A 25,913-nucleotide genomic window follows, 5' to 3' on the forward strand; every position below is an offset into this window, starting at 1 on the left:
TTCAGGTCTGGGGAACGGGCGGGCCGGTCCATAGCATCAGTGCCTTCCTCTTGCAGGAACTGCTGACACACTCCAGCCACATGAGGTCTAGCATTGTCTTGCATTAGGAGGAACCCAGGGCCAACCACACCAGCATATGGTCTCACAAGGGGTCTGAGGATCTCATCTCGGTACCTAATGGCAGTCAGGCTACCTCTGGCGAGCACATGGAGGGGACAGTACTGACCCACCGCCATACCGGTCATGCTGGAGGATGTTGCAGGCAGCAGAACGTTCTCCACGGCGTCTCCAGACTCTGTCACGTCTGTCACATGTGCTCAGTGTGAACCTGCTTTCATCTGTGAAGAGCACAGGGCGCCAGTGGCGAATTTGCCAATCTTGGTGTTCTCTGGCAAATGCCAAACGTCCTGCACGGTGTTGGGCTGTAAGCACAACCCCCACCTGTGGATGTCGGGCCCTCATGCCACCCTCATGGAGTCTGTTTCTGACAGTTTGAGCAGACACATGCACATTTGTGGGCTGCTGGAGGTCATTTTGCAGGGCTCTGGCAGTGCTCCTCCAGCTCCTCCTTGCACAAAGGCGGAGGTAGCGGTCCTGCTGCTGGGTTGTTGCCCTCCTACTGATGTACTGGCCTGTCTTCTGGCAGCGCCTCCATGCTCTGGACACTACGCTGACAGACACAGCAAACCTTCTTGCCACAGCTCGCATTGATGTGCCATCCTGGATGAGCTGCACTACCTGAGCCACTTGTGTGGGCTGTAGACTACGTCTCATGCTACCACTAGAGTGAAAGCACCGCCAGCATTCAAAAGTGACCAAAACATCAGCCAGGAAGCATAGGAACTGAGAAGTGGTCTGTGGTCACCACCTGCAGAACCACTCCTTTATTGGGGGTGTCTCGCTAATTACCTATAATTTCCACCTGTTGTCTTTTCCATTTGCACAACAGCATGTGGAATTGTTTGTCAATCAGTGTTGCTTCCTAAGTGGACAGTTTGATTTCACAGGAGTGTGATTGACTTGGAGTTACATTGTGTTGTTTAAGTGTCCTCTTTATGTTTTTGAGCAGTGTATGTCAGGTAAACTTACCAAAAAGGCCAGAAGTGTATATCTTTTAAGTAAGTTACTCAGCTTGCGTTAACTAACGTTGCCTGTTGCCTTTTGTTTGGGGTTGCCTGTTCAAATATTAGATATGTTACTGCAGAGGTCACCATATTGGTAATTACTATATAAAGAAACTCAATTTATCATCACACGACAAATAAAAGCAGCAAATCCGATCATCCACATCGTTATTTCTTTCGAGTTTAAAGGCTGATTTTTGCTCCGGAGTGAAAGTTGAAGAAACCTGATGGTTATTTGTGTAACACTTGAGGCTAAACGTGATTGACACAACGCAAGATTGGAATTTTTGTGCAACAATTTCAGAAGAAAATTGCATGCTTGGTGCACAGTGACTTTAAATGTTTGGTATTTAATCTAGAAAGGTTAGCTGCCAATATCTTTTACTGTTGACCACATAGTAAATAAATTGTCTGATCATTTCAGCTCTAATTCAGTGTGCCATGGAAATCTAAACTTCCCTGACTGTGTGTTGACCTTGTCTTCAGGAAATTAACTAACCAGTAATTGGATGTAAATCTTACATAAAATCTGATTTAGGCTGTGTGGGTTTTACACTTTTATAACCACGGACAACATGTTGATGCCCTTATGCAGTGCTTTTCCCAAGTTCCCGAGTTTAACCTTAGTCTTAAATGTGATTACTGTGTTTAAAGGTTTGTCCCATGGGATGGAGCCTGAAGACACGGAGGCCTGGTCCTGCCGTCAGGAACACTAACCCAGCTTTGACTGAATATAGCGGCACTTTATTGGATATCACATCCCAAGTTTCCACAGCTTGGACCCTGAAACCACCTGATTGCTGTGTTATATCATTCCCTCTGTGACCTGTTGCCAGTTGCTGTGTACTGCCTGGATGGATTCATGGTGTTGCTGTGTGGAAGAAATAAATTCCAAGTGTTTCTAATGAAAAGCGGCAGTGTCCGTTTGATAATCCAGTGTTGTGGTAGGGGGGCTTGTGACGACAGCAGAGAAACAAGACACCATGAAGAACAATATGATGTTGTGGAGTATGAGTCCAACATACTAAAGTCTTAAAAGTTTGCACGTGGAAAATACTGCAAATAAAGTATTTTGCCTACCTGCTAAATGGTGACTAGTTGTTCTTGTTTAGCTCTGCATAGTATTAAATTATCTTTTTTATTCACATTTACACATATTTCAAATGTCTATATTGATATAAAACCCTAACTGTTGTATAATTTTAGTGTTAAATGTATTATGCAAGCTTTTCTACATTACCTTGGTTGATGACCACAGGGATTACCTAATGGCAGCTAAATGTATTTGTTTTCTTCACTTAAAATATATTTTTTATGTTATATTTATTTATTATTATTGAGCATTTTTTGACTTCTGCATATTAACAGCTGGTGCTATTTATGGCAAGTAATTTTGTATCGCTCCAATGTCCTCTTGAGCAGGTTTCTACTTAACTTACCACTTTTATTTTGGAATTAATTTACTATACGTGTTTCCGCTTTGTAAAGAGCTAACAACAATTGGTTTGCAACCTTATGGTAGTTTGTTAAGTGAGTTTTAAAAGTGACTTTACGTTGTGTAAATCATGGAAACGACTGCCAGTTCCTATGAAGTGGAAAACACAGGTGCGTTTTATGGGTGTGTTTGATAATTTTGCTGCAGCTAACAGCGAACTAGCATAGTGTCGTTAGCTCGGAGCTCCAGCTAACAGCAAGGATTGAAGCTAAACTTTGTGGACGTCATGTAAACACGGCGAAACATTTAAGGCAGCGTTTACTGTAAGTTATGTGAAGTTCTAAGAACTGAAGCAATCGTACACGAAAGGATTACGTTTCCTTTGTGATTCAAAGAAGCTGTAAACCAGTCTCGCGAGCTACGTTCCCAATGTTTGGCAATGTTAGCTAACTAACGTTAAGCTTTTTTGTTTTGGATTTGGCTCATGACGATTGAGATGATTTTCTTGGTGCAGTATCAGAACCAGTTTTATTGCCAGCTATGTATATGTTACACATACCAGGAATTTTGACTCTGGATTGTACGTTGCTCACGACGTGCTTACTTATACAATAATAAAATCAAACACAGGCTACAATTATAGAGAACACATATATATATATACACACTATAAACAAACACAATAAAAACAGATTGAGACAACAGTGCAATGAGCAGAGTGCAAAGGATGCAGGAGTAAGTTATTATTATCATTATTGTTATTATGATGTACATATATGTACACAGTGCGATGGAGCATAGTGCAAGGATGCTTGGAATAAATAAGTATTATGTACTTGAGGTAGGTGGATTTGGTATACAGTATGAACAGCTCTGAAATAGAGAATGATGAATAAATAAGTGGTAACCAGTAAACAGGTGCTGATTAGAGACAGAATTATTGGGTTAATGCGCAGGAATTGTTCCTGACACTGAGTCAGAAGTCAGCTGTTCATCAGAGTGATGGCTTGTGGGAAGAAACTGTTAAGAATATGAGTGCTCTACCAACTAAGCTAACCAGTGACAGTATATCATGTGTGGCCTGTACGGTTTGAGACAGAAAAACAGTATTAGTAAAGTATCACAAAAACTGCCATAAAATGCAAAGTTCTGGAAAACAAGAGGAGATTTAACTGTGCTGTCACTAAAGTTTTCAACACTTTTCAAATAAAGACACATCAAATTATTATGAATGCATTATATTTTAGTGTGTTTTTATCTTGTCACTTGCAGCTGTGCAACCTGTATTAGTCTTACCTTTTCAAAATAACAGCAGCTTTCAGCCTAATCTTGATGCTGTTTGTGGTGTAATTTGCATCTTTTTGCTGTACTATAGTTTATGGAAAACAGGCACTCCTTGCTCCCTCCCGTTCACACCAAAACTGGTGACAGAAAATCAGAAGGTAGTCATTGAAAAACACCAGAATGCAAAAATAATCAACCTAAAAATTTAAAGTTTTATATTTCTGTGGAACTTTTGTCAGTGCTGATACTTCCACATTTCTCTTTCAGTTCAGTTTTTCTTTTCAAGGTAAAACTTTATTTATAATACCACAGGGCTGCAGTAGCTCAGTGGGCGGCAACAGCTCAGTATGTAAGCGTTAGACTGGGAACCGGGGTTGCCAGTTCACCTCCTGGGCACTCCTTCAGCAAGCTTCTGTACCCCCAACCCTACTGAGTGGCAGCCCCGTCACTCTGACATCTCTCCGTGTGTTGTTACATGTGCGTGTGTGTGTATTTCAGACCTGTGTGTACGAATAACAATAATAACACCAGAGTGGGCATATTGATGATTAAAGTATGTCTTCTTCTTCTTCTTCACTTTTAAGTCACTGTCCTGGCCCATACAGTTTCCAAATATGCACGCTGACGCCAATAAATGCACTGTGGAGGTGTGTTGGATTTAGCCTTACAAAACATTTGCCCTAATCTTAACCCTGAGCACCTGATACAGGAGGTTCCCAAATGAATGACCTACCTTTACCCGTTCACCTTTTTAATATTTAAGCCAGATTTAAACTTAAGTGTTCAACTTAAATATATCCTAAATAGATTTCAAACCCTGTGTACAAGGACATGTTTATTTTGTTAGCAAACATGCCCACATTAGAGTCAGGTCTTAGCTGTTTGTCAAAGGGGGGGAAATTGTACATTGCCATGTAACAAGAAGACTCTTGTTTATTGTGTGTGGATGTTTATGCAGATATATTCCTGCCGTTGTCGTCATTAAGGCTGCTGATACCTCCCCTGCGGCTGCTTTCTGCAGCCATGTGGCAAGTGGCTCAGCGGAGAGAGGTTCTTGATTATGAACAGCTTGATGAGTTTGTGACGCTGGTGACGGCAACAGTTCCAGACCTGCTCAATCCGAAGCAACGAGGCAAACTGCTCCTTCGACTGAGAGCCAAAGTGAGTCAGAGGGTCTCGTGAGATCAAGATGTTGCAAAAATGCAAACATTTTAAAAGTCTCACAATAACGTCAGACTTCATGGATACAGATAATTCTTGCTAAAGGGACACCTTTTCTACGTCTTTCTCTTCAGATTATTCTTGAGTTGTGCAGAAATGAGGAAACAGCCAACATTTTGTGTATACAGCCTCACCTAGAACGAATCCGCCCACCAGGATACACTGGAGTAAGTGAGAGGAGTGTTTTCAGAATTGCCTTCTTACAGTTCCAAAAAACAAATCTTTCTGGCATTGTCGCATATACAGCACGATGAGCTACCCTTTGGAACTAGGAGATTGTCTCAGTAACAATGATAGTGTCTTTCAGAGTGGCGATGCAGAGGTGGATGCAGAGGAGGCCATTTTTGTGGCGCTCATCCAAACACTACTGAAAGACCCAGCAGAGAGGGAGCATTTTTACCAGGTAAAGTAGCTTCACATGCAACCCAACCAGCACATAACAGTATTTTTTTTCCATCTATCTATGTCCCGTCCTAGTTTTTGAATAACTGTTACCTTTGTACTTCCCAGGAGGTTTTCCCAACAGAGTATGGCCTCAGCTATGACACAGACATGCAGCTCCTTGTGTGGGAGTTTCTTTCTAAAATGGAGAAACTCCTGCCAGTTCCAGACCTTAGTCAGGTAGGAATATGACTGATCACACCAGCTGCTACTTGAAACATGCACTGTGTGGATGTATTTGGTGGACTACGACGGTGTAACTAAAATATTTTAAGTTTAAAGCATGTTGTCCTTACCAACCTTTCTATTTTAAAAAGTTATAATGTAAACATGTCAGAAACATTTAAAAGAATTTGAGAACATTTTAGGATTTTTGAGTGTAGGGTTTAGCAAATGGGCTTCTAAAATTCATTTAAGTTTAATTGCTTCAATTATTAGAAAAGATACTATTCTAGTGTACTTTATGTTGTCATGTGTATGAAAATGTTTAAATATTTGCTGAAGTATCGCTATGGGTGCCTGAAAATGCAGTATTTGTAAGTAATAGCATATGCACAGATGATTAGGAGTAGCAGTATTTTAAATGTGATGTACATTGTATAAGTGTGAAATGAGCTTTGTTTTTTCACATTTCACTTTGAACTGACTGGATGATCACTTTGGTCAAGACTGTTTCATGGCTGAGCTCTGCCCCCTCTGTATTGAGGGACTGTTTGCAAGCCCTCTCCAGTCCTGACGACCTGAGGTCTCTGCTGCAACACCACAAATGCCTCGAGCACCTTGGAACACAAGGTAAACTAGGTGCATTGCTCATGTCTTAAGCGCTCCTTTATCTCATTCACTTTAATCCAGGCCCGCTGTGCCATGATCACACCAAAGCAGCAAGCGATAATAATCTATAATTCGTTTTACAGTAAATTTATGGAGTCAGATCAGTCTCAGTGTTACTGAATGCACACAGAAGGATTCACATGTAGTTTGGGATTTATATATAAATGACCGTCTCAGCAAAATTTGAATTGTTGTATATAAATGTGAAACAGTTCCACAAAAAAAGACATTAGGTTTACAAATGTATAATTAATGTACACACAAATATTGATTGTTTAAAATAAATGTAATAGAAATTCACAAATATATCTATTTAAAACTATTTGCTATTATCATTTACAACATATTTGGATGTTGTTTCATTTATATTCACACTGTTGCACCTGCATTTACAAACTGCTAGTCATTTGTGAACTTCACTGTATTTGTGTGTGAGTTTTTTGACACTACCATGGCGTGGCTCCATTCACAAATGCTTTTTTTCCCCAGATGAAAAAGTGTGTATACAAATGTTACAACATTCATACATGTTTTTGATGATATATACTAATACTTTTAAATACATTTATTTGTAGGTTTCTGTTACATTCATTTAAACTAAGAAATATTTGTTTGTGCATCAGAAATAAGTTTGTGAACCTTATTTTTTAATTTGTGAGTTTATAAACAGATTGTTTTTGTGGAGATACATTTGGGAATCCGTCTGAGTGTATGCAATAATAGTGAGCCTGATCTAACTCCAGATTAATTTGAATTTCTAGAAACCAAACATTTTGCTACGTGAATATAAAGTTGTAGGAGGCACATGAGTGTCTAGTTTTTTCTATGTTTAGCTTTGATAAAGGTGTCAGATTGTCAGAAAGGTGTAGTTCTGTCAATTTAATTTAAAAGATCTGTATTAACATTTTGTTCTTACCTGGTGCATAAACTGTGGCCGAATGCAAGAAAGACTTTAAAGGTGTTTTTTCTGTTCAGAACAAAGATATATTTTGTCTTTGTTGGCTAGATAAATATCCAGTTAAATGATTAAAGCTACAATATCAATTGGTAAGCTGTCGCACCGTTAAAATTCTTTTTAGATATTCTCCATTTTCTGAACTGACTCTTCTGTTAATTTCCTAACTCACCGCTGTCCTCCAGCAGTGTTGCCACCGTAAAGCCTGTAAAACATCCACTCTGTCCTTTCATGTGTGGGTGGGCTCATATTTACACACATTTTTACAATGGGATTAAGTCAGATGATCGGAAAAGCACGTCCTGCAGGGCCTCATCAGCAAACTGCTGTGAGGACGACCCTGTGGCCTCAGAGGATATGTTTCATATTTGCAAATTGTGCCAGTCTGTCACTACTCTCGTGGTAGTGATTTTTATCTTCTGCTACTTTTTATTTATTAAGTAACAGCAATGATATAAGAACTGTAATAATAACGTTGTGGAAATAAAAAAAAGTCTTCTTCTGTTTTGGCCCTCTGCCCACAGAATGCGCAGTTTTTATTACCTAAAAATGTAGCTTTTGAAAACATTCCCCAGAGTGGATCAATCTTAAAGGGCGTACCTGGTGTTTTCATATGGACAGTGAAGACTGAGCTTTAGGAAAACGATGATGTGAGCTGCTGTCATTAACCTTTCTGTAGGTTTATTGTGTGCATAACTTTGCGATCCTAAAATTGTGATTTAATAACCGTAGGAAACGGTGTTGGCCTGGTTAACAGGCGGCCTCTTGTCATCAAATCACTCATGCAGTTGTCTGACAACAGAAAGAAAAATACATAAGTGAAAACAACTAAATTGGTAGATGATGATTGAGCTTAGCAGCGTAACCAGACTGTCTGACCTGTGGCCTGTACTACGAAGGGAGTTTATCCTATTCAGAGTTAACTCAGGGGTATCAAGCAAACTCAGGTCTGACAAACTCTGACCGGCTACACTGGTGTTAAACGTTACTACGACGGTGAATAAGATGTCAGTTAGTTGAGTGGGTGTGAACTTGAATAGGTGCGCGTTCGCATAAAAGGAGCGTGGTCGGCCGTCAGATTCAGCAGGGAGTTTAGCCCACAACACTATATTATCATGCACCTTAGAGACTTTGCCGTGAATTGGGTGTAGGCTATTCAGAAGGAAACACCAGAGTGATTTGAATTTTTTGTGACTTTAATTTCAGGAAATTGCGATTTTTGTTCTTGTAGATTTATCCCTTTTTTGGAGATTTTTTTTTTTCTCCGCTATTAACCCCCACCCTGGCTCCGTATTTTTTGGACGTGTAAAATAGTCATTGTAAATATGTGAAAACAGTTAGGATAATTAAATTATAGCCTACAGATCAGCTACATCTCAGAAACTGTCCCGTTATTTAATTAAGATCTCCTCCCTAAAATCACAGAGGCTGCAGGGCTCGCTGTAACGTCATTTTAGCTGCAACCGCAGTGGAACAAATCAGGAGGAAATTTAAAAATATTTTATCAAGTGGTGTGGATTAATAGCCTACATCATTAACACTGAGTACAGGTGTGGTGTGTAGTCCGCATACATAGAGTAACCTTGAGTTAAAGATAACCTGCTCGGAGCAGTTTAGAGATGCAGCGTAAATTGCCATGGCAACAGACCTTGGTTAACACCTATCCACCTTTCGTAGTACTGAAGATACCTGGACAGTTACCTCGCTTCGTAGTACAGGCCCCTGCTGTCCACTAGGGGTTAGCTGAGATGCAGCGTTTTTGTTGCTGTTGCCAGCTGAAACACGACAGTTAAGGCGTTCTCTAGGAAAATAACCATTGTAAACACAAGTTTTGCAATGTCGCCAACTTATCATGGTCATATGGGAGAAGAAGGCCCATGGGAGACCTTGATTTGAAGGCCAGAAACCACAGCCTCATCTGGGTATCTGAACCCAGCAATGTTTCAGGTGAAAGGGACTTAAATCTCTTGTGCCACCAACAGTTCTTTGTTTTGCACAGGTACCACTGTGGAGATGTCCACCCAGGTCTTTGCCTGCTCCGAGTGTCCATTCTTCCACATGCAGGAGTCCTACCTGCTGCAGCACATTGAGCACAGTCACCCTGAGCAGTACAGCAAACTCCAGAGGGCCGCAGAAACAGTCGAGGCCCCCAAGAAGAAGGCCCAGCGAGCTGAGTTCCCGAAGCCTTTCCCCATCCACGACAGGCCTGACCCTCACATGTGCCAGGAGTGCGGCAAAACTTTCACACGCGCCTCAGACGTGACCCGTCACCAGCGGACGCACACGGGTGAGCGCCCGTACGCCTGCGAGCAATGCAAGAAGGGCTTCAAGAACTCTTGGGACCTGACCAGACATCAGCGCATTCACACCGGAGAACGACCCTTCCTCTGCTCCCAGTGTGGCAAGCGGTTCACCCAGATGGGGTTGCTCAAGCTGCATTTCGAACGAACCGCCTGCGGCCAGACTTGCAACCCTCCCCTCGACCTAACGACAGAGGTGGTAGTAGCAGAGGAGACGTCAGAGAAAGGGGAGGGCCACTACAAATGCCAGAAATGCGGCGAGAGCTTCAGTAGCATCCTGGAGAGGCTGCGGCACAGGCAGAGGCACGTGGTGAGGCGTCAGTACAAATGCTCCCTGTGTGAGAAGATATATAGCCGAGCGTCGGACCTCAAGAGACACCAGATGAAACACACCGGCGAGCGGCCATTCGCATGCGAGTGTGGGAAAAGCTTCACGCATGTGTGGCTTCTGAATAAGCACCAGCAGATCCACAACAGGGAGCGTCCGTACCCCTGCACAGATTGTGGAAAGAGCTTCACTCAGCTCCAGATCCTTAACAGACACCTGCTGACTCACAGCGGCCAGCGGCCTTTCCAGTGCTCCTACTGTGAGAAGAGCTTCACCCAGCTGGCCAGCCTCACACGCCACGAAAGAATCCACACGGGCGAGAGGCCGTACCTCTGCACCACCTGCGAGAAGACATTCCTCACACACGGAGAGCTGGTGAGGCATCAGCGCAGCCACAGTAACCTCCGGCCGTTCAGTTGCCCCCAGTGCCCGAAGAGCTTTAAAACCAAGCGAGCTCAGAGTGAACACCTCAACACACACACAGGAGAGCGTCCATTCGCATGCACCCGTTGCGGGAAGAGGTTCGCCAAGTCGACCTCACTCGTCCGGCACAACCTGACTCACACGGGGGAACGGCCCCACCAGTGCTCCCAGTGCGGGAAGACCTTCCTCACCTCTGGCGAGCTCCTCCTCCACAAACGGATCCACACGGGAGAAAAGCCGTATCCCTGCTCCTACTGCGAGAGGAGGTTCAGGTGCTCCTCCGACCTCAACATGCACGTTCGAACACACACCGGGGAGAAGCCGCACAGCTGTCTGCTCTGTAAGAAGAGTTTCTCTACGTCCACGAGGCTGAAGAGACACACACGCACACACATGGAGAAGGGTATAGTTGTGGAATCATTCAGTCTTTGAGCTGTTAGGAATTTTTATTTTATTTATCAGAAGATGATTATTGTTTTGACATTAAAATAAAAAGTCAGATTAATAGTTTCTTTTTTTTTTTATTGTGGTGATGCTCTTTTTCATGAAAATCATCTTTGTCAGATTTTGTAAACGCAGGAATGTTAACATTTTTGGTCTTTGCTGACAAATATGATCGAGATGTGAGACAGACAGACAGACAGATACATCACATCATATAGTAAAGTGTATTCAGCCTCCAGAGGACCAGAGCTTCGAGGGTCTTTTAAAAGGGATAGGTGTGTAGTGGAAACTGTTAATCACATGGATAATAATAATAATCTTTACTCAGCCATCCATTTCCTAAAACCAGAGTAACAAAGTGCTCTAGGTCAGATCATCAACAGTTGCATATATCTGTGGGTTATGACCAAATCAACAAAAAAGGGGAAAAGTGGGTCATTTTCGGGGGCTCGAAGAGGTTAAATTACCCAAAATACCCCACTGAGAATCTATATGTGCTTAAAATGATTGGATAACACTGAGAGTGATGGGGAGGACGTATCAAAAGGTAAATGGTCAAAGGAGAGGAGGTGGAGAATGTGGATGATAGTGGCATGAGAGGAGAGTGTGGGACAAGTGATAAAGCCAAGCAAAGTCAGAGAGCAAGACAGGGTAGAGAAGAAAGGACAATGGGAGGTCCAAAGAGGAACAGGACCAGAAAATAGGCCGGACTGTCCGCAGGGGAACTGAGGAAAAGGAAGATTCATGGAGGTGGTGAGAGCAGCGAAGCCCAGGCACAGAGAGCAGTCTTTGGTTTAGAGAAGGAAAATATGAGCGAGGAAAGCAAAATACAAATGGCCGCCAGAAACAAAGCTATGAGAAAGTGGGTGGACAAGATGCTGACTGATGGTGCAGAGGGGCCACAAAGATCTGTGGGAAACGGGGAGAAGGCCAAAGACTTTAAAGAAGAAACCACTGATCGACATGTGACGCTAAAGGAGGACTGCTCAAATATCCAAGGTGAGTTTTATATTACATGTTTCTTGTGATTGTTAATAGCTCGTTCACTCATCTGTGTAGTGTTGGAAGTAACTTATCATGCTGGTGTTAAACAGCAGTGTGATTGGATGGCCAGGCTTTGCTTGCTTCCTCACCACTGATTACAGGTTTATTTAACTGATTAAAAGGTCACAGGATGGTACATTCAAGAAAAACAATGAAAGGAATGAGGTACAAGAGCAGGGCGTTTGTAATCCACTCAAGACTGAGTGGAATATGAAAGCTTGTTAACTGAGGTTGTCTCAAGTTCTATATCCACGATGACTGCTCTGAACTTATTATATCATCCAATTAAATGATATAATGATTGTGGGTAGGGTCAATCCTATAAACCGGTTGTTGGGCAAGTTTGGGCTATCTAAAGTTCACTCTCGCTAATGAAAATGTAATTTAGACTGAACTAGTTTTGCATTGCAACATTTCTACTACCTTTTAGCGGAGGAAAAAGGAAATAATACAAACAGTTAAGCACTGAGCAGTTAGCCGATGATCATTTCCAGGATATTTATATTTTAGGGAATTAAATTATTGCACGGGTCAATAAGTTGTGAACTGCTCCACCAGCGATTTTCTAAATGTTCCCTTGAAATAATTTGTAGAGTTCAAAGAGGTCAAATGGGTCATTTCTCAAGAAGAAAAATCATTTGGGGTCATGAAAAATCCAGGAGAAAACCTTTTTAAGTACCATCTTTTCTAATGTTAATCTCATGGCTACCTGGTTTCCCTACACCCAGGCAGGGAAACTTTTTTTTTTATTCATTGAATTTGGGTTAAAAAAAAATGCAGCGATTTCACTTTAGTAGAGCTTAGTTTACTTCCCCAGATGTAGTTCCTACTGTATTTGCTTGCATTTGCTATTGTTAAATCATATTTGCAGTCTCTCATCTGTGTGACAGAACAGCCATTGTTTACTGTACATTATGTGACATCTGCATGAGGGTATCTGAAGTCTGAATTGTCTCCATTTTGCCATTGCTTTTGAATGCCTTGATAGTTGTTCAGAGCATTTTACACAAATAGCAACACAACATGTGGCTGTATATGGTGTTAGTAATTCAAACAATATTAGCTCTTTATATTACACCTGCCTTATAAAGAAAAGCACCTCTTTCACCCAGCCAGATCACTGTTACCACGTGGTAACCATTATTAGTGAACATTAAAATTCCCTCCAAGTTTCCGGCCGGACCGCTTATCTGCGGGGACTTCCTGTCCCACCCACATTTTCGTGTCGCTTCCGGGTGGCCACACAAGACTCATCCAGCGAGCCGACGTTATCTTTTCGCTGTAAACAAAAGTTACTAAACGGTTTACTTTCCACAACACATTGAACAAAAAGACATGCATATCAAAACAGGTAAGTTTGTACTACTTTCTGATATATCTGACCGAAGTTCCCCACTTTCAGATGTGTCATTTCGTAGTCTTGCCGACGGTGTTAGCAACCGCGCTAGCGTTAGCAACAGCAGCCTGCTCGCCGCTTTGAATGGGGGTTACGAAACTTTGAATTCAGCTATCATGCTAGCTAGCTGTCCACATCGTAATGTGGTCAAATAAAGCCATCTTCTAGACGACAGCTGTTGTTTTTGACATTGTTAAACTAGATTGACCGCGTAGGTACATTAAACCGTCGAGTTTAACTCGCCACACTATGACGCTGCTAATTAAAGTTTGCTAACGCCGGCGCTGGCTCATAGCTTGTGCTGTTTTGGTAGCTGCCAGAACAGCATACACGCATCATAGCATGTTGTCATATCAGAAGAGATGCTAATAAAGCAGCCAAGTTAGTCTTTTAGCGAGAGGCTATAGAGTATATAACGATACAGTCAGCTAGTTTCTCGAAAATTCTGTAGATATGTTTGAGACGAGCTCGACCTGGTAAATGACGTTACGTCGTTTGTTTTCTTTTCTTTTTTTTTTCTTTTTTTTAATGTGGCGCTTAGCAGCGGGCACGCTATTCAGGCCAGGTATAACTTACTCATTTCTTAATTATATGGAGTGTCGCACCCCTTCTTTTCTGTAACCCTACAAAGCACTTGTTGGGAGTTTCACCCTTATTGCCACCGATGAAGCATTTGAAGTTGACAAGCCTTTCAAATCTACGAGTAGTAATATCCGAGTCGGTCTGTCGGGTTCCATGTGGACAGAAAACAACACGTTAACCTTCCCGTAAACGCTTATTTACCAATCCTTTTTTCACAATGAGTGTAACGTTAATGTGTGTAACATTGATACAAGACCAGTGACGAGTGTTGAAAGCTGTGATGGGCCACACTTTAGTGATTGCTTTGTAAGACTAAGGAGGTATTGCAATGATTATACATTATAACGTTACTGTCTTATACATGTAAACGACTTTTAGCTTTGCAGCTATTTCCATTAATGACGATACGTCCGATTTTTTTTGATAGCTCATTTGGTCTATACATTTAAGAAAATAGTGAGAAATTCATGGGAGAGTTTGAGGACAACAAACCTAAACGTATTCCATTTACAACAACAAATGAGGGGAAAGAAGTAAATTGTCACATTTCAAAACTGGGACCTTGAGATTATTAGGCATTTTTCTTTTAACGGGATGGTAGATCAAAGTTTTGCTGATCAATTGTTGACTAATTGATTAATCAACTAATTGATTCTGTGTTGAAACAGTCCACTGGACAATTTGGGTTTAGCAATTTGTAATTTTTCTACTCTCTTCGCAAAACACTCTCCCTAAGACTGTTCTGCCTCAGCTCCACTTGCATAATGAAATTTCGTGGAAATGTGTCATCCAACCCTGATGTTTGTTTTTTATGAAACAGCCAAGGGCAAATATCCTTTTAACCAATGCCATGTGTAGAATCTTGAAGGGTGATACTCCTGTTTGGACGCACAGTGTCTGCTAAAGAAACTCAAGAATTTTGTTGAATGCATTTTTATTTTCTTCAATTGAATAAGATTTTTTTTAGTCTTAGTCCAAATGTTTATGTTCCCCAGTAGTGATTATTTCACACAGACATGATAGATCGATTCGAGTATATTCAGGTGGGTTGGGTGATATGTTAAGATTTTCTACTCGGAAAACAAAATAAAACTGATTTTAGATTTGAAAATATTCTGGCTGTTTTCCTTGCTCTCTCTCTCTGCTGTGGCTGGCCTTTGTGCTACTGGGTTAGCTTGCTGAATGAGAGTCTGAGCAGTGGCTCTCAATCGATCTTTGGGAGGAGGCAGACCAGTAAAGCTGCAAACCAAATATAAAAATTGCCCCCAAAAAAACAATGGCGATGTTCTCGGATTGCTGATGTATGAATTCAAAAGCCCACCTCTGCTATTTAAACTGTATGTGACAGCAGATATTTGACTGACATGTCAACACCTCTCTTTCAGGTACATGGGAAGTCAGCAACACTGTATGTGAGTCAGATACCCTGTGCGACCCAGCAGTCCTTGTTTCAGCTACCAACTCAGATCCACACATTCGCAACCGGCGCTTGTCTCCTGGCTCAGGCAACTGTGGTGGAGGCGGGGGTGGAGGCTGCATCTCAGGTGGCGACCAACAGCCCCGACGACTTTCACCCGAAGGCGACCTGATCGGACACACGCACACCTTCAGCTTCCGCAGGGAAAAAGAACGCAAGGGCCAGCAGCACAAAGGCCGCAGCCTCCGCAGGGAAAGTCAAAAGGGGGTCGGCCGGGTTAGCGAGCGGCCTCAAAAGATTGTCCAAAAGGACAGGTGGGTGGAGGACAGTCTGTCACTGCTCAAGCCCCCACCTGCCTTCCCAGTGCAGGACAGCCCCGCCAAGCTGCAGCCTGCCGTCAGCTACGCCTCCAAAGTGAAGGCAGCTAAGGGAACAGCAAGTGGAGCGCTGGAGGAGGACCGCCCCGCCATCGGCGTGCTGCTACAGAACCAGTGGGGCCTCAGCTTCATCAGCGAGGCGAGGCCGGTCACAGAGGGCGCCAGCACTCGCCACATTGCCAACGCCCTCCCTCCTCAGCCCACAGACGCCGAGCAGTCAGACCTACAGCTCGAGACAGTTCTCACAGTCCAGCCTCCTGAAGAAACGCCTATTCCTGTCACTACCTTCGTCACATGCCCAGAGACTGACGAGAGCAACGGGAAGCTGCTGCTTAGTTGCCGCCATCTAGTGGAGGCTTTAAACTACCACAGTAGAGGTGAGAGCTGTGAAAGAAGCGCCCTGCCAGTCTTGTTGTAAATTGTCATTTCAGTGCATTGCCTCTAACGGTGACTTTTTTTTTTTTTCTCTCAGAATGGAACGGGATATGTAACAAACAGAAAAACGTAAGTTGACTCAGAGTAAACCAGTCAGTGGTATCGCACACTTCTCACAAAAAAACATGGCCAAGACAGAAAATTTCCTCTGATCATGTTGTGAAATTGGCTTCAGCTCCTCATAAGCATTGTCATGTCCTGGCAATATTTTGCACTCATCTATTTTGGAAACCACTTGATGGTTGAGTTACATCCTGCATTATGTAGATCAGTCCGTTGGCTAACTTTAGGTTGTTTGCAAAACACGGTGAAACAAAAAACATATCTAATTCTAGAAGAAGTCAAATGCAGCCAACCAGCAGTCCAAGATCATACAGGCACTCAAAGTGTGGCAGTCTAGCAACTCCCTTTTGACATGTAGTTCTCTCTTTCTTGTTTTGCAGTTCCAAAAAAGGTTGTCTGGTACAAGGACACCCAGGAGCACCCAGCCTAGCAGTGTGAGAAAACCCAAAGCATATATAAACCCAGACACAACACACACCTACATGCACATTGAAACACGTAAATGTGGACAAATTTTTGAGTCCTGTTCACACACTTGCTGCACTCAGGATGATGTCTTCACGCAAAGCCACACTGAGACACTTTGGACTAACTCCCTTGAGATCTTACAGCAATGGACTTTTTTAACGCCTTACAGAAAGCCTGCCTTAATTAATCAGACCTGTTTTCATGCCATTTTTAGCTTGTATGTTTAGAGCTGGTCTTTTTTTCTTTTAAACAATCTCTGAGGAGCTGTAATTTAATTTTCCCCCTCAAGCTGCAGTTGTATCAAACTTTGTGTCCTCTGTAAAGCGAGTGGTCAATCAAGCACTTTGTTAAAAAATCCTTTGTGACCAATCCCTGTGTGCAAGAAACCCTCACCAGAGCGAATTTTTTGTTTTTTCCCTCCCCCTTCTCAATTTACAAACAGAATCTCTGTCTTGTACCTGCTTGAGTTTTATTGTTAATGTATGCAGAGGACTTGTGTATCAGTGTCTTCAGTTTACAGAGGGGTGTAGTCAAAGGCACAGTAGAGTTCACCCTTTATCCCTGTCAGATCTTAATGCTGTGTTCCTTTTTGTTGTTTTTATTTGGTTCCCTAATCTGATGAATGCTACTCATGAATCCATAAGGGATCTCACCATGTTCAGTATGTTTTTTTGAAAAGATTTATTGAATTTAAAAAAAAAAATACACTGGAGAAAGGAGGAATGTAAGTGAACAGTATTGCTTAATAAAAATGAATAAACTTGATAAGTTCCATCTTTTATTATTTAAAGTTCAGATTTACCACTGTACAGGCTGAAAGTTCAAAATCACATTTCTGTTCCCCTCAACATAAGTGCATGATAACGGATAAAAAGCAGTTTAACTGAACACAAACTGTAAACTTGTTTATCACTGTCACCAAATTATACAGCCAGATAGTTTTACGGAGAAAAGCTGTATTCAAGCCTTTACATGTAGAAGTACAGACAAATGGATTATGTTAATGAAATGTTGAGACACAAGTTGCTTATTCTGATCTCACCCTCCATGTTTTCCCCTCCACCACTGACAGAAGAAAGTGTGCACTTCACCTGAAACATCTGTGAGCTAAATATCTCCCAATATTTTAAAATCCTATTTCATTGCTACAAGTTGCCTCATAATGCAGCAGGGGGAAAAAACATAATCTGGGTCTCTTAAGCAAAATGCTTAACTTTCCCAGAATTCAAGAGTCTGCAGAGGCCAGGAGTTCTGGTACCACCTGTCATAACAGACCTGCTGCAACAACATCACTCAGGCTCTCCACGTCACCGCCACCTCATCTGTTCTGTACCTACAACAGGAGAAATGTTAATGGTGACTGAGGGCAAGGACGCAATATTACTTTTCCCGACATTCCGGGAGTACTTAGATTCAGGATTCACAATGTTTCTATATACCAAGAGCCCATTGGTGAAGATATTTTCATTTGGTTTCAATAAATACTATATGCTGGATGATGACTGCAAGCATCTTGGATCCAGTTTTGTGGGCCAATACGACAGATCATTAAATCACAAGTGACATTTCCCACAAGGATAAAAATGCAGAGGCTGGATCCAGGCGAATGTAATGAGACCAGAAGAACCAGTAATGGAGGTCTACCTTTGTGTAATCCACGAGTCTTCCAGCTCCGTCACCTGACCTGACCTAAACATCTCCCAGCCGGCTTGAGCAATCATTGCGCCGTTGTCTATGCAGAATCTGTGGCACAAAGTGAACACTGTTATGTGGACTGGAGCTGGAACCTGGGTTGAGCAACTCTGCAGTGAGGGCATGTGAGGGAGAGAAAAGATGCCAGTTTGATGTGGGCATTTTGCTATTGAGGCATCTTGTGTTGCCCCGAGTGTTAACATTTAAAGGACTATTCCAATGTTTTAGCGTGTTCAGTCTTATTTACACGTTACATTACTGCTAACCGTTTTACGAATGCCATTGTTTTCACTGTACTTAAATCTACATTACGATCAATCGCTACCTTAACTTCAAACAATCCAACATTTACCATCGTTCTCTCTTTTCAAGAATGGAGTGTTTCCACCCAGATTTTTACTCACTAGACTGGAAAAGCATGTACAGTGTACCTGCTTGTTATTGTACACCATCACGAGACAGTCACACAGAAATTCTGTTGGATGGTGGAGTGGGTGTTAGATACCTGATACTCTAGTGGGTGTGGAGTTTATATTTCAAACCCCTGACTGTAGAGCTAGTTAAAAAACATGATGAGAGCTGTTAAAGTTTCAGTTCAGGGAACCTCCAACCTCTCGTTCATGTAAATCTGAAGCGGACTCCTTTGTCATTGTAACGTGAATGAAAGCGAGTGCGGACCGGCTGGCTTACCGTTCATCTGTGGCAAACAGCTTGGCTCCTCTCTCCTTACACATCACCCCCATCATCTCCTGCAGACGCAGGTTACCTGCAGAGGAAACAACAGGTCACGTTCTCTACAAGAGTGCAAAATGGGACACATCTTCCGATGAATAAACAAAAGGGAAGGCTTTAACAAGGATTAGTTTGCTTATTTTAAATGTGACCGTATTAACCTGTATATTATTGAAACACTTTACATTCACATTTCATTTTATGAGATGCCTGGTTTTCCATAAAACAATCTTTGTCCCCATTTGGAGAATAACAAACTCTTGGACCTTTTCCCCTTTGCAAAGACAGGAGGAATCTATTGTGCTGTTGCTACTCTGCAAACATGACAGCATCTCGGTTATCAAATCCAGGAATGACAATATTTGTGTTCGTGCAAGAAGGTATTTTCCCCCAGCCATATATATATATATATATCTGTGTATCTATAATGTACAATACAATAGTGTAGTGAAATTGTGTCTCTCTGTTGTACACTTGTCTCTGTTTGACAGAAGAACTTGCAAATTGGCAGCTGTAGAAAGAAAACCTCAAACATATGCTGCTGATATTTTAGGTTACTGTGACATTGTTAACTGTAGCGTTGTAGCTACTGGAACTATCTGAGCACTGCATGTTGAAAATACCCCAACCAACAAGCATCAATTTCATTTTACTTACAGCCGACACCCCCGACGATGAGGACCTCTTGGGAGCCGCAGTGAGCCATGGCCCTCTCAGTGATCTCCACCAGCATGGAGAACACGGTCTCCTGTAGGGAGGAAGGCGTTAGTGCTGGTCGTGGGTAATACTGACAAAATGTACCATCATCATTACGATCTCTTAATATCTCAAAAGCTCAAAACACAACAAGCTTCCCAGACACGCCCAAAATAAAACGGAAAAATACTGATTTTGATTTGTATTGTGCCGATTTGAGTAGCTTTGTGTGTTACACTTTACACAATAAACCTGCAGCAGATACACTTGGGCAATGGCGGTGCCTGATTAAATGGAATTAAGATGAGCTTCAACATCAACATAGGTGGGTTTTTAGTTAGAAAAACGGGAGGCTCACCGTTCAGTTATTAACTCAACTGGGACAGGAACAGAAACGCCTCAAGTTGCCTAAAAATCCTTCGGTTTTTAAGATTTCTTCAGTATCAAATTAAATCAGTGATCGTTGTGAGTACATCCAATGGTACACAGCAAACATGAACTGTTATTAGTTAAATCGGCAAGCTGTACATTAACGAATCATAGACGGATTAAAATGTTCGGGTAATTTTTGTTCAGCCTCTCTACACTGTTTCCACCTGACCTTTATTTTCTTTGCGAGATGGAAGAATTTAGAAAGTTTCGCGGCGCTGCGGAGAGCCCCCAGCTGCAGTAGGCACATGGATTAGGCTATGCATGAAACAGGAGCATCGAACTTCATCCAGCCAGGAGGAACGACCACTATGACACCGGTCATAGAACAACATGCAGCTGCTTTGTTTTTCCGTTTTGGTTTTAAAACAAAATAACCAAAGAACGAACCCCACGCGGATTGATGTGCTTCTGTTGAGTTTGAATGAGGCTTTATCCTAAAACAGCCATGTAGTAAAATATTTTCTTTTTACTGATCTCAGCAGGAATAAAAGCCTTTAAACTTAAAAGTAGCTTTAACAAATCGTTCTATGGAACTTTTTTGTAGGGCAGCACTGTATTAAACAGACTAACTAATAGTGTTAGTTCTGAGTACCTGCAGGGAAAAGCACAGGTCCTCTGCTGAACACTGACCAGAGCTCAGCATCTTATGAGACACTTCCTATGGAAGAGAAAAAGAACTGTTAGGATCATGAATCAAAGGAATGGTGAAGTAGTAGACATATCTAACTGTAGCCTTGAGTATCAGTTTCAGCCTAATTATTAAATAAGATCTAGACCATGTCAAAAGAAAACAGAAGATTAAATCATTATTTAGATGTTGTACTCATTGTAGATATAAAGTTCCACAGACAATCGAGCCACTCACCTCAATGTAGGACAGAATCCCAGAAAATGAGACATCCATTCCTTTTACTGTATATGGCAGCTCCACGTACTGACTCCCTCTAACAGCATGGACAAGGAGCAAAGTTAAGTCAAAACATTAGCAGTGTAAAAACAAACACAGCACACTGCCTAGTGGCTCCCACTCACTTTTTGGCCATCTGCTCTATGTTGTAGCCTGGACTGGGGTCATTGGAAATCTGAGTGGAGAAACAGTTCCACACAAAGTATTATAACACGCATCTATCACATCCAGTAAAAGGCAAATAGTTGCTATAATGAGGGCTATAATAGCACACACCTTTATAACTCTGGCGAATCTGTCCAAACAGTTGCCAACCGCGATGTCAATGGTCTCCCCAAATATTCTGTACCGCTGCTCCGAGTATGCAATAACCTGCGCAGGAAGAAGGACAAGTCTACTTAGGTTTGTACCTAAATAACAAGTGACAGCTCTGCCAACACTGTTTAATTCACAGCTGATCATGACTTGTAGTTTTTCCTCAGGCATGGGGCCTACATACAGAAACCAACCTGTGTGTTCCCTCCACTAACATAAAGCACGGTGGGGTTGTCGGCTTTTGTGATGAGTCGGCCCATCTCAATGTGTCCGATGCAGTGGTTGACACCGAGGAGCGGCTTCCCCCAAAGCTGTGCGACTGTGCGAGCCACCAGAGCCACTGTTACCAAGGGGGCACCCATACCAGGACCTGGAAGAGAAGAAGAAAAACAAGAGAGTGAAAATGATTATTATATTGATTAAAACAAGGTGTGGATCCTAATGTATCTAAACTTGTAGCCCTAATCCTCGTAACAATAAGATGGCAAATTCAAATCTTGTACGACAGACACCCAGGATCTACCTTTGGTGTACGCCACACAGTCGATGTCCGCAGGCTTCAGCCCTGCTTGCTCCAGCGCCTCCTTCAGGACGGTCAGTATGACAGCACGGTGGTGCCTGGCGGTGTCACTCGGCATGAACCCTGATATAAATAACATGTTGTCAACTTCGCATGCAAGACTGTTAAACTTTGACACCACCGGTGAGGTGAAGGTGACACGTGACTTGCCTTGACCAGGTGGGGTTATGTAGGTCCGTCTAGGGTTGGAAAGCACTTCACCATCCCTGATGATTCCTATGCCGATCTTATTGGCACTGCCCTCAAATCCAATTACTACAGTCATGGCAGCTGAAAAACAATTTCAGATAAGAGCAAAGCAGTGTACAGTATCGGTTTTAAAGGGCATTTCCCCTGTAATTAGGCTACTTCATCCTCCTTGGAAGCCCATTTCTGCAAAATTAAAAATCTAATTCATTCAATTTATTCATTCATTCATTCCAGTTTAAACACTTTAAAGAGTGTTTGTTCGATATCAAGTGAAATTATGTTCATTTGTTAGGTTGTTTTTTAGGGTCTTTCTTATAAGACTATGTTAGTGCTTGGTGGAGATTAGTTTTATGATTCATTATCTGCGTTTAATATGCCTGTCTTTACGATTAATCATTGATTGATCATTAATGTGACCAATCAGCGATTAAGGAAAATGTATTAAATATCCCCCAAAGCCTGTCGGTGGCAAAAACAAGCACTTTAGTGGACGTACTTTGCAAGGATTACATTGCAGCCCTTACTCGCTGCTGCTATTTGCAGCACACTCTTAATCCTGAACCAGTTTCAAAAACTGCTGTCCTAATTAATCACACAGACACAAAAACATGTGGAAATAGTGTCCAGGTTGAAAAATACCAAAGTTATCCTTTAAGGAAGATGCCACTTCATTTGAAGTCAGTGGGAGTAACAGTACAGATTGTTGTTTACCAGTTTATGAATTCTACAAACATGTTTTGACTATTCTTTGATTAAATTAAATAACACAACTTTTCAACTTATGTGAAAAGGCCAGACACTAAAACAACAAGTTACTATGATCAAAACTTTGTTTTTAAACTTTGTTATGGCTAGGCTAGTAAACCCAAGTGCAGGACTAAGACAGGCGAGGAGTTAGACAAAAGAGCTCTAGCCATTGCAGGGTTGAAGGGACGTGATATTGAGCCAGAGAGAACGAGGCAGGGTGGAAGTCTTGATGCATGCAGATCTAGGTTGGTAGCTGGTGTGCTGAGCAGGTGGGGAAAGCTTTTATCATACTACCACTATTAAATCTTCTTATTCTACAATAAGGCTAATAGAAATATTTTAATGTGTTCATTATGTTGTTGTTTGTTTGTTGTAGCCTACAGTTTACTGATTAAAATTTAAAAACACAAATGTAAAATTAATACACCCCCTGTCAAACTGCTGTGGTCATCACTCAATTAAAGGTGCTCCCACATTGATAAGGTCTTCTGTATTTAGTTTTCCCTTTGATGTGAACTGAAAAACAGATTCAAATTTGATATATATCTAATACCTATCCAACAAACAAATCTTCGGGTCCAGCCCTAACTAGTAGCAATGTGTTTTATGCCAAACAGCAATGACTGGTTTGCCAGACCTGAGCAAATGTAGCGTAGCATGTTTGCAGTCATGGCATAGCCATGGGTGTGGCAACTACGCAAACCCCCATGCATCTTTTCAAAATATTCAGCAAACACCAGTCTAATCAAGGTAACCTCCCTTAGCCACAAAGCTAGTAGTAAGCTTACATTAAATTGCTGATGCTGGACATGTCTGCTAACTGTCCAGGTGACTCACCTATCCGGGTGTGTTTTCATGGTTTTTCAAGTGTTTTCTGGCATCCAAAATAAAGGATGCCTGGCCGTCCAAGTAACCTCATAATATTAACCTCACTGCTTCATAATGTGTCTGAAAACTCTACTTATGATAAGGAGGAGCTTAGCTCAAAGGCCCGCTTACTAAGAGTCCACCAGTATGCCAAAATGATGACATTGGCCTACTAAGCCAAAATTGTTAGATTACTAAGACAAAAAATTTATGTGCTATGTTACAATTTTTACTTACTATCTTCATTTTCAGCTTTGTGAGTTGTAACTTAATATAAATTATTTAATCATTTTAATCTATTATTGCTTAATTCGTATTTATTTTTTGCTAGACTATTTATATTTTAATCATTATCATATTTTGTCTTTGCAGAAATGGGCTTCCATAGGAGACCAACCTTACGATTTGATTCTCTCTCTCTCTCTCTCTCCATTTATATATATATGCAGACATGTATCGTTAAATTATTGAATGCGACATGTAAGTAGGCTACTTACTAACTATTCCGTAACCCTTCCGATACATCTATAACCTGCATCATGCCACATTATGGAACATCTATAAATACAGTTTATACACTCACCTAAAGGATTATTAGGAACACCTGTTCATTTCTCATTAATGCAATTATCTAATCAACCAATCACATGGCAGTTGCTTCAATACATTTAGGGGTGTGGTCCTGGTCAAGACAATCTCCTGAACTCCAAACTGAATGTCAGAATGGGAAAGAAAGGTGATTTAAGCTATTTTGAGCGTGGCATGGTTGTTGGTGCCAGACGGGCCGGTCTGAGTATTTCACAATCTGCTCAGTTACTGGGATTTTCACGCGCAACCATTTCTAGGGTTTACAAAGAATGATGTGAAAAGGGAAAAACATCCAGTATGCTGCAGTCCTGTGGGCGAAAATGCCTTGTTGATGCTAGAGGTCAGAGGAGAATGGGCCGACTGATTCAAGCTGATAGAAGAGCAACTTTGACTGAAATAACCACTCGTTACAACCGAGGTATGCAGCAAAGCATTTGTGAAGCCACAACACGCACAACCTTGAGGCGGATGGGCTACAACAGCAGAAGACCCCACCGGGTACCACTCATCTCCACTACAAATAGGAAAAAGAGGCTACAATTTGCAAGAGCTCACCAAAATTGGACAGTTGAAGACTGGAAAAATGTTGCCTGGTCTGATGAGTCTCGATTTCTGTTGAGTCAGAATTTGGCGTAAACAGAATGAGAACATGGATCCATCATGCCTTGTTACCACTGTGCAGGCTGCTGGTGGTGGTGTAATGGTGTGGGGGATGTTTTCTTGGCACACTTTAGGCCCCTTAGTGCCAATTGGGCATCGTTTAAATGCCACGGCCTACCTGAGCATTGTTTCTGACCATGTCCATCCCTTTATGCCACCATGTACCCATCCTCTGATGGCTACTTCCAGCAGGATAATGCACCATGTCACAAAGCTCCAATCATTTCAAATTGGTTTTTGAACATGACAATGAGTTCACTGTACTAAAATGGCCCCCACAGTCACCAGATCTCAACCCAATAGAGCATCTTTGGGATGTGGTGGAACGGGAGCTTCGTGCCCTGGATGTGCATCCCACAAATCTCCATCAACTGCAAGATGCTATCCATCAATATGGGCCAACATTTCTAAAGAATGCTTTCAGCACCTTGTTGAATCAATGCCACGTAGAATGAAGGCAGTTCTGAAGGCGAAAGGGGGTCAAACACAGTATTAGTATGGTGTTCCTAATAATCCTTTAGGTGGGTGTAGGTTAAGCATACTGTAGCTGTGTACGTTAGCTGTTATGCTATCAGTGACAGCATACTATACTATCTTCGTAAAATTAGCTTATATTAAAGCTGCATTGATTAATAAAATAGGTATACCTAGCTTTTCACTTTCTTTCAGTTGTCCGCATTACTCCAAATTCGTGACAGTTAAATCTTTAAACAAATAATTTTACTGCCTCGGCTAACTTTTTCAGCTCTAGCGCTCTATTAAACTACGCTCGGGGTCCCAAACATTGACAGCTGTAGAATTAGCCTCACCAAAAAGCATTGTCTACTTTTATGTTTTACTTCGGCAGCATGTCAGGCTAATTTAATACACGTTATACCAACCAGTGTTGCGTATTTTTATAAATGTTTCAAAATAAGAAATACAAAATTTGAAATGTTTG

General features: G+C 41.8%; 3 protein-coding genes across 5 annotated transcripts; 2 read left to right on the plus strand and 1 right to left on the minus strand.

Moving 5' to 3' along the window:
• The first annotated feature begins 2,577 nt into the window (after nt 1-2,577).
• On the plus strand, nt 2,578-10,852 carry LOC119918185 (zinc finger protein 2 homolog). Of its 3 annotated transcripts, none has more exons than XM_038738773.1 (7): nt 2,578-2,729; nt 4,802-5,004; nt 5,139-5,231; nt 5,372-5,467; nt 5,575-5,685; nt 6,174-6,297; nt 9,291-10,852. In XM_038738773.1, the coding sequence occupies exons 1-7, from the start codon at nt 2,690-2,692 to the stop codon at nt 10,772-10,774; spliced, it is 2,151 nt and encodes a 716-aa protein (XP_038594701.1). In that variant the 5' UTR covers nt 2,578-2,689; the 3' UTR covers nt 10,775-10,852. The 3 variants fall into 3 exon arrangements, with proteins under 3 accessions (XP_038594701.1, XP_038594702.1, XP_038594703.1); XM_038738774.1 differs by having other exon boundaries at nt 2,583-2,729; nt 4,830-5,004; XM_038738775.1 differs by lacking the exon at nt 2,578-2,729 and adding an exon at nt 2,791-2,882.
• Nucleotides 10,853-13,027: 2,175 nt separating this feature from the next.
• si:ch211-214j24.10 (uncharacterized protein LOC558894 homolog) lies at nt 13,028-17,333 on the plus strand. The gene is made up of 4 exons (XM_038739240.1): nt 13,028-13,181; nt 15,194-15,979; nt 16,075-16,105; nt 16,479-17,333. Exons 1-4 carry the CDS (start codon nt 13,166-13,168, stop codon nt 16,528-16,530), a joined length of 885 nt encoding a protein of 294 aa, XP_038595168.1. The 5' UTR covers nt 13,028-13,165; the 3' UTR covers nt 16,531-17,333.
• On the minus strand, nt 17,334-25,777 carry LOC119918477 (O-sialoglycoprotein endopeptidase). The gene is made up of 12 exons (XM_038739237.1): nt 25,621-25,777; nt 22,073-22,192; nt 21,866-21,985; nt 21,537-21,712; nt 21,304-21,399; nt 21,153-21,202; nt 20,986-21,064; nt 20,713-20,778; nt 19,650-19,740; nt 18,951-19,026; nt 18,213-18,311; nt 17,334-17,901 (listed from the first exon to the last, which is right to left on the minus strand). The coding sequence occupies exons 2-12, from the start codon at nt 22,185-22,187 to the stop codon at nt 17,862-17,864; spliced, it is 1,008 nt and encodes a 335-aa protein (XP_038595165.1). The 5' UTR covers nt 22,188-22,192; nt 25,621-25,777; the 3' UTR covers nt 17,334-17,861.
• Nucleotides 25,778-25,913: the final 136 nt, after the last annotated feature.

The sequence above is a fragment of the Micropterus salmoides genome, unplaced genomic scaffold, assembly GCF_014851395.1.
Source record: "Micropterus salmoides isolate LMB-PRFRI ecotype aquatic unplaced genomic scaffold, ASM1485139v1 Ms_hic_scaffold_23, whole genome shotgun sequence".
Taxonomy (NCBI): Eukaryota; Metazoa; Chordata; class Actinopteri; order Centrarchiformes; family Centrarchidae; genus Micropterus; species Micropterus salmoides.

Coding starts and splice junctions, on each gene's coding strand:
- LOC119918477 (XM_038739237.1), bottom strand. CDS start 22,187: ATGACTGTAGTAATTGGATTTGAGGGCAGTGCCAATAAGATCGGCATA. Junction 21,203..21,303: donor GATTCGCCAGAGTTATAAAG/GTGTGTGCTATT, acceptor TTCTCCACTCAG/ATTTCCAATGACCCCAGTCC. Junction 18,312..18,950: donor CTGTTTGCCACAGATGAACG/GTAAGCCAGCCG, acceptor TTTGTGCCACAG/ATTCTGCATAGACAACGGCG.
- LOC119918185 (XM_038738773.1), top strand. CDS start 2,690: ATGGAAACGACTGCCAGTTCCTATGAAGTGGAAAACACAG. Junction 5,005..5,138: donor TCCTTCGACTGAGAGCCAAA/GTGAGTCAGAGG, acceptor CTTTCTCTTCAG/ATTATTCTTGAGTTGTGCAG. Junction 5,468..5,574: donor AGAGGGAGCATTTTTACCAG/GTAAAGTAGCTT, acceptor TGTACTTCCCAG/GAGGTTTTCCCAACAGAGTA.
- si:ch211-214j24.10 (XM_038739240.1), top strand. Junction 15,980..16,074: donor TTTAAACTACCACAGTAGAG/GTGAGAGCTGTG, acceptor TTTTTCTCTCAG/AATGGAACGGGATATGTAAC. Junction 16,106..16,478: donor ATATGTAACAAACAGAAAAA/CGTAAGTTGACT, acceptor TTCTTGTTTTGC/AGTTCCAAAAAAGGTTGTCT.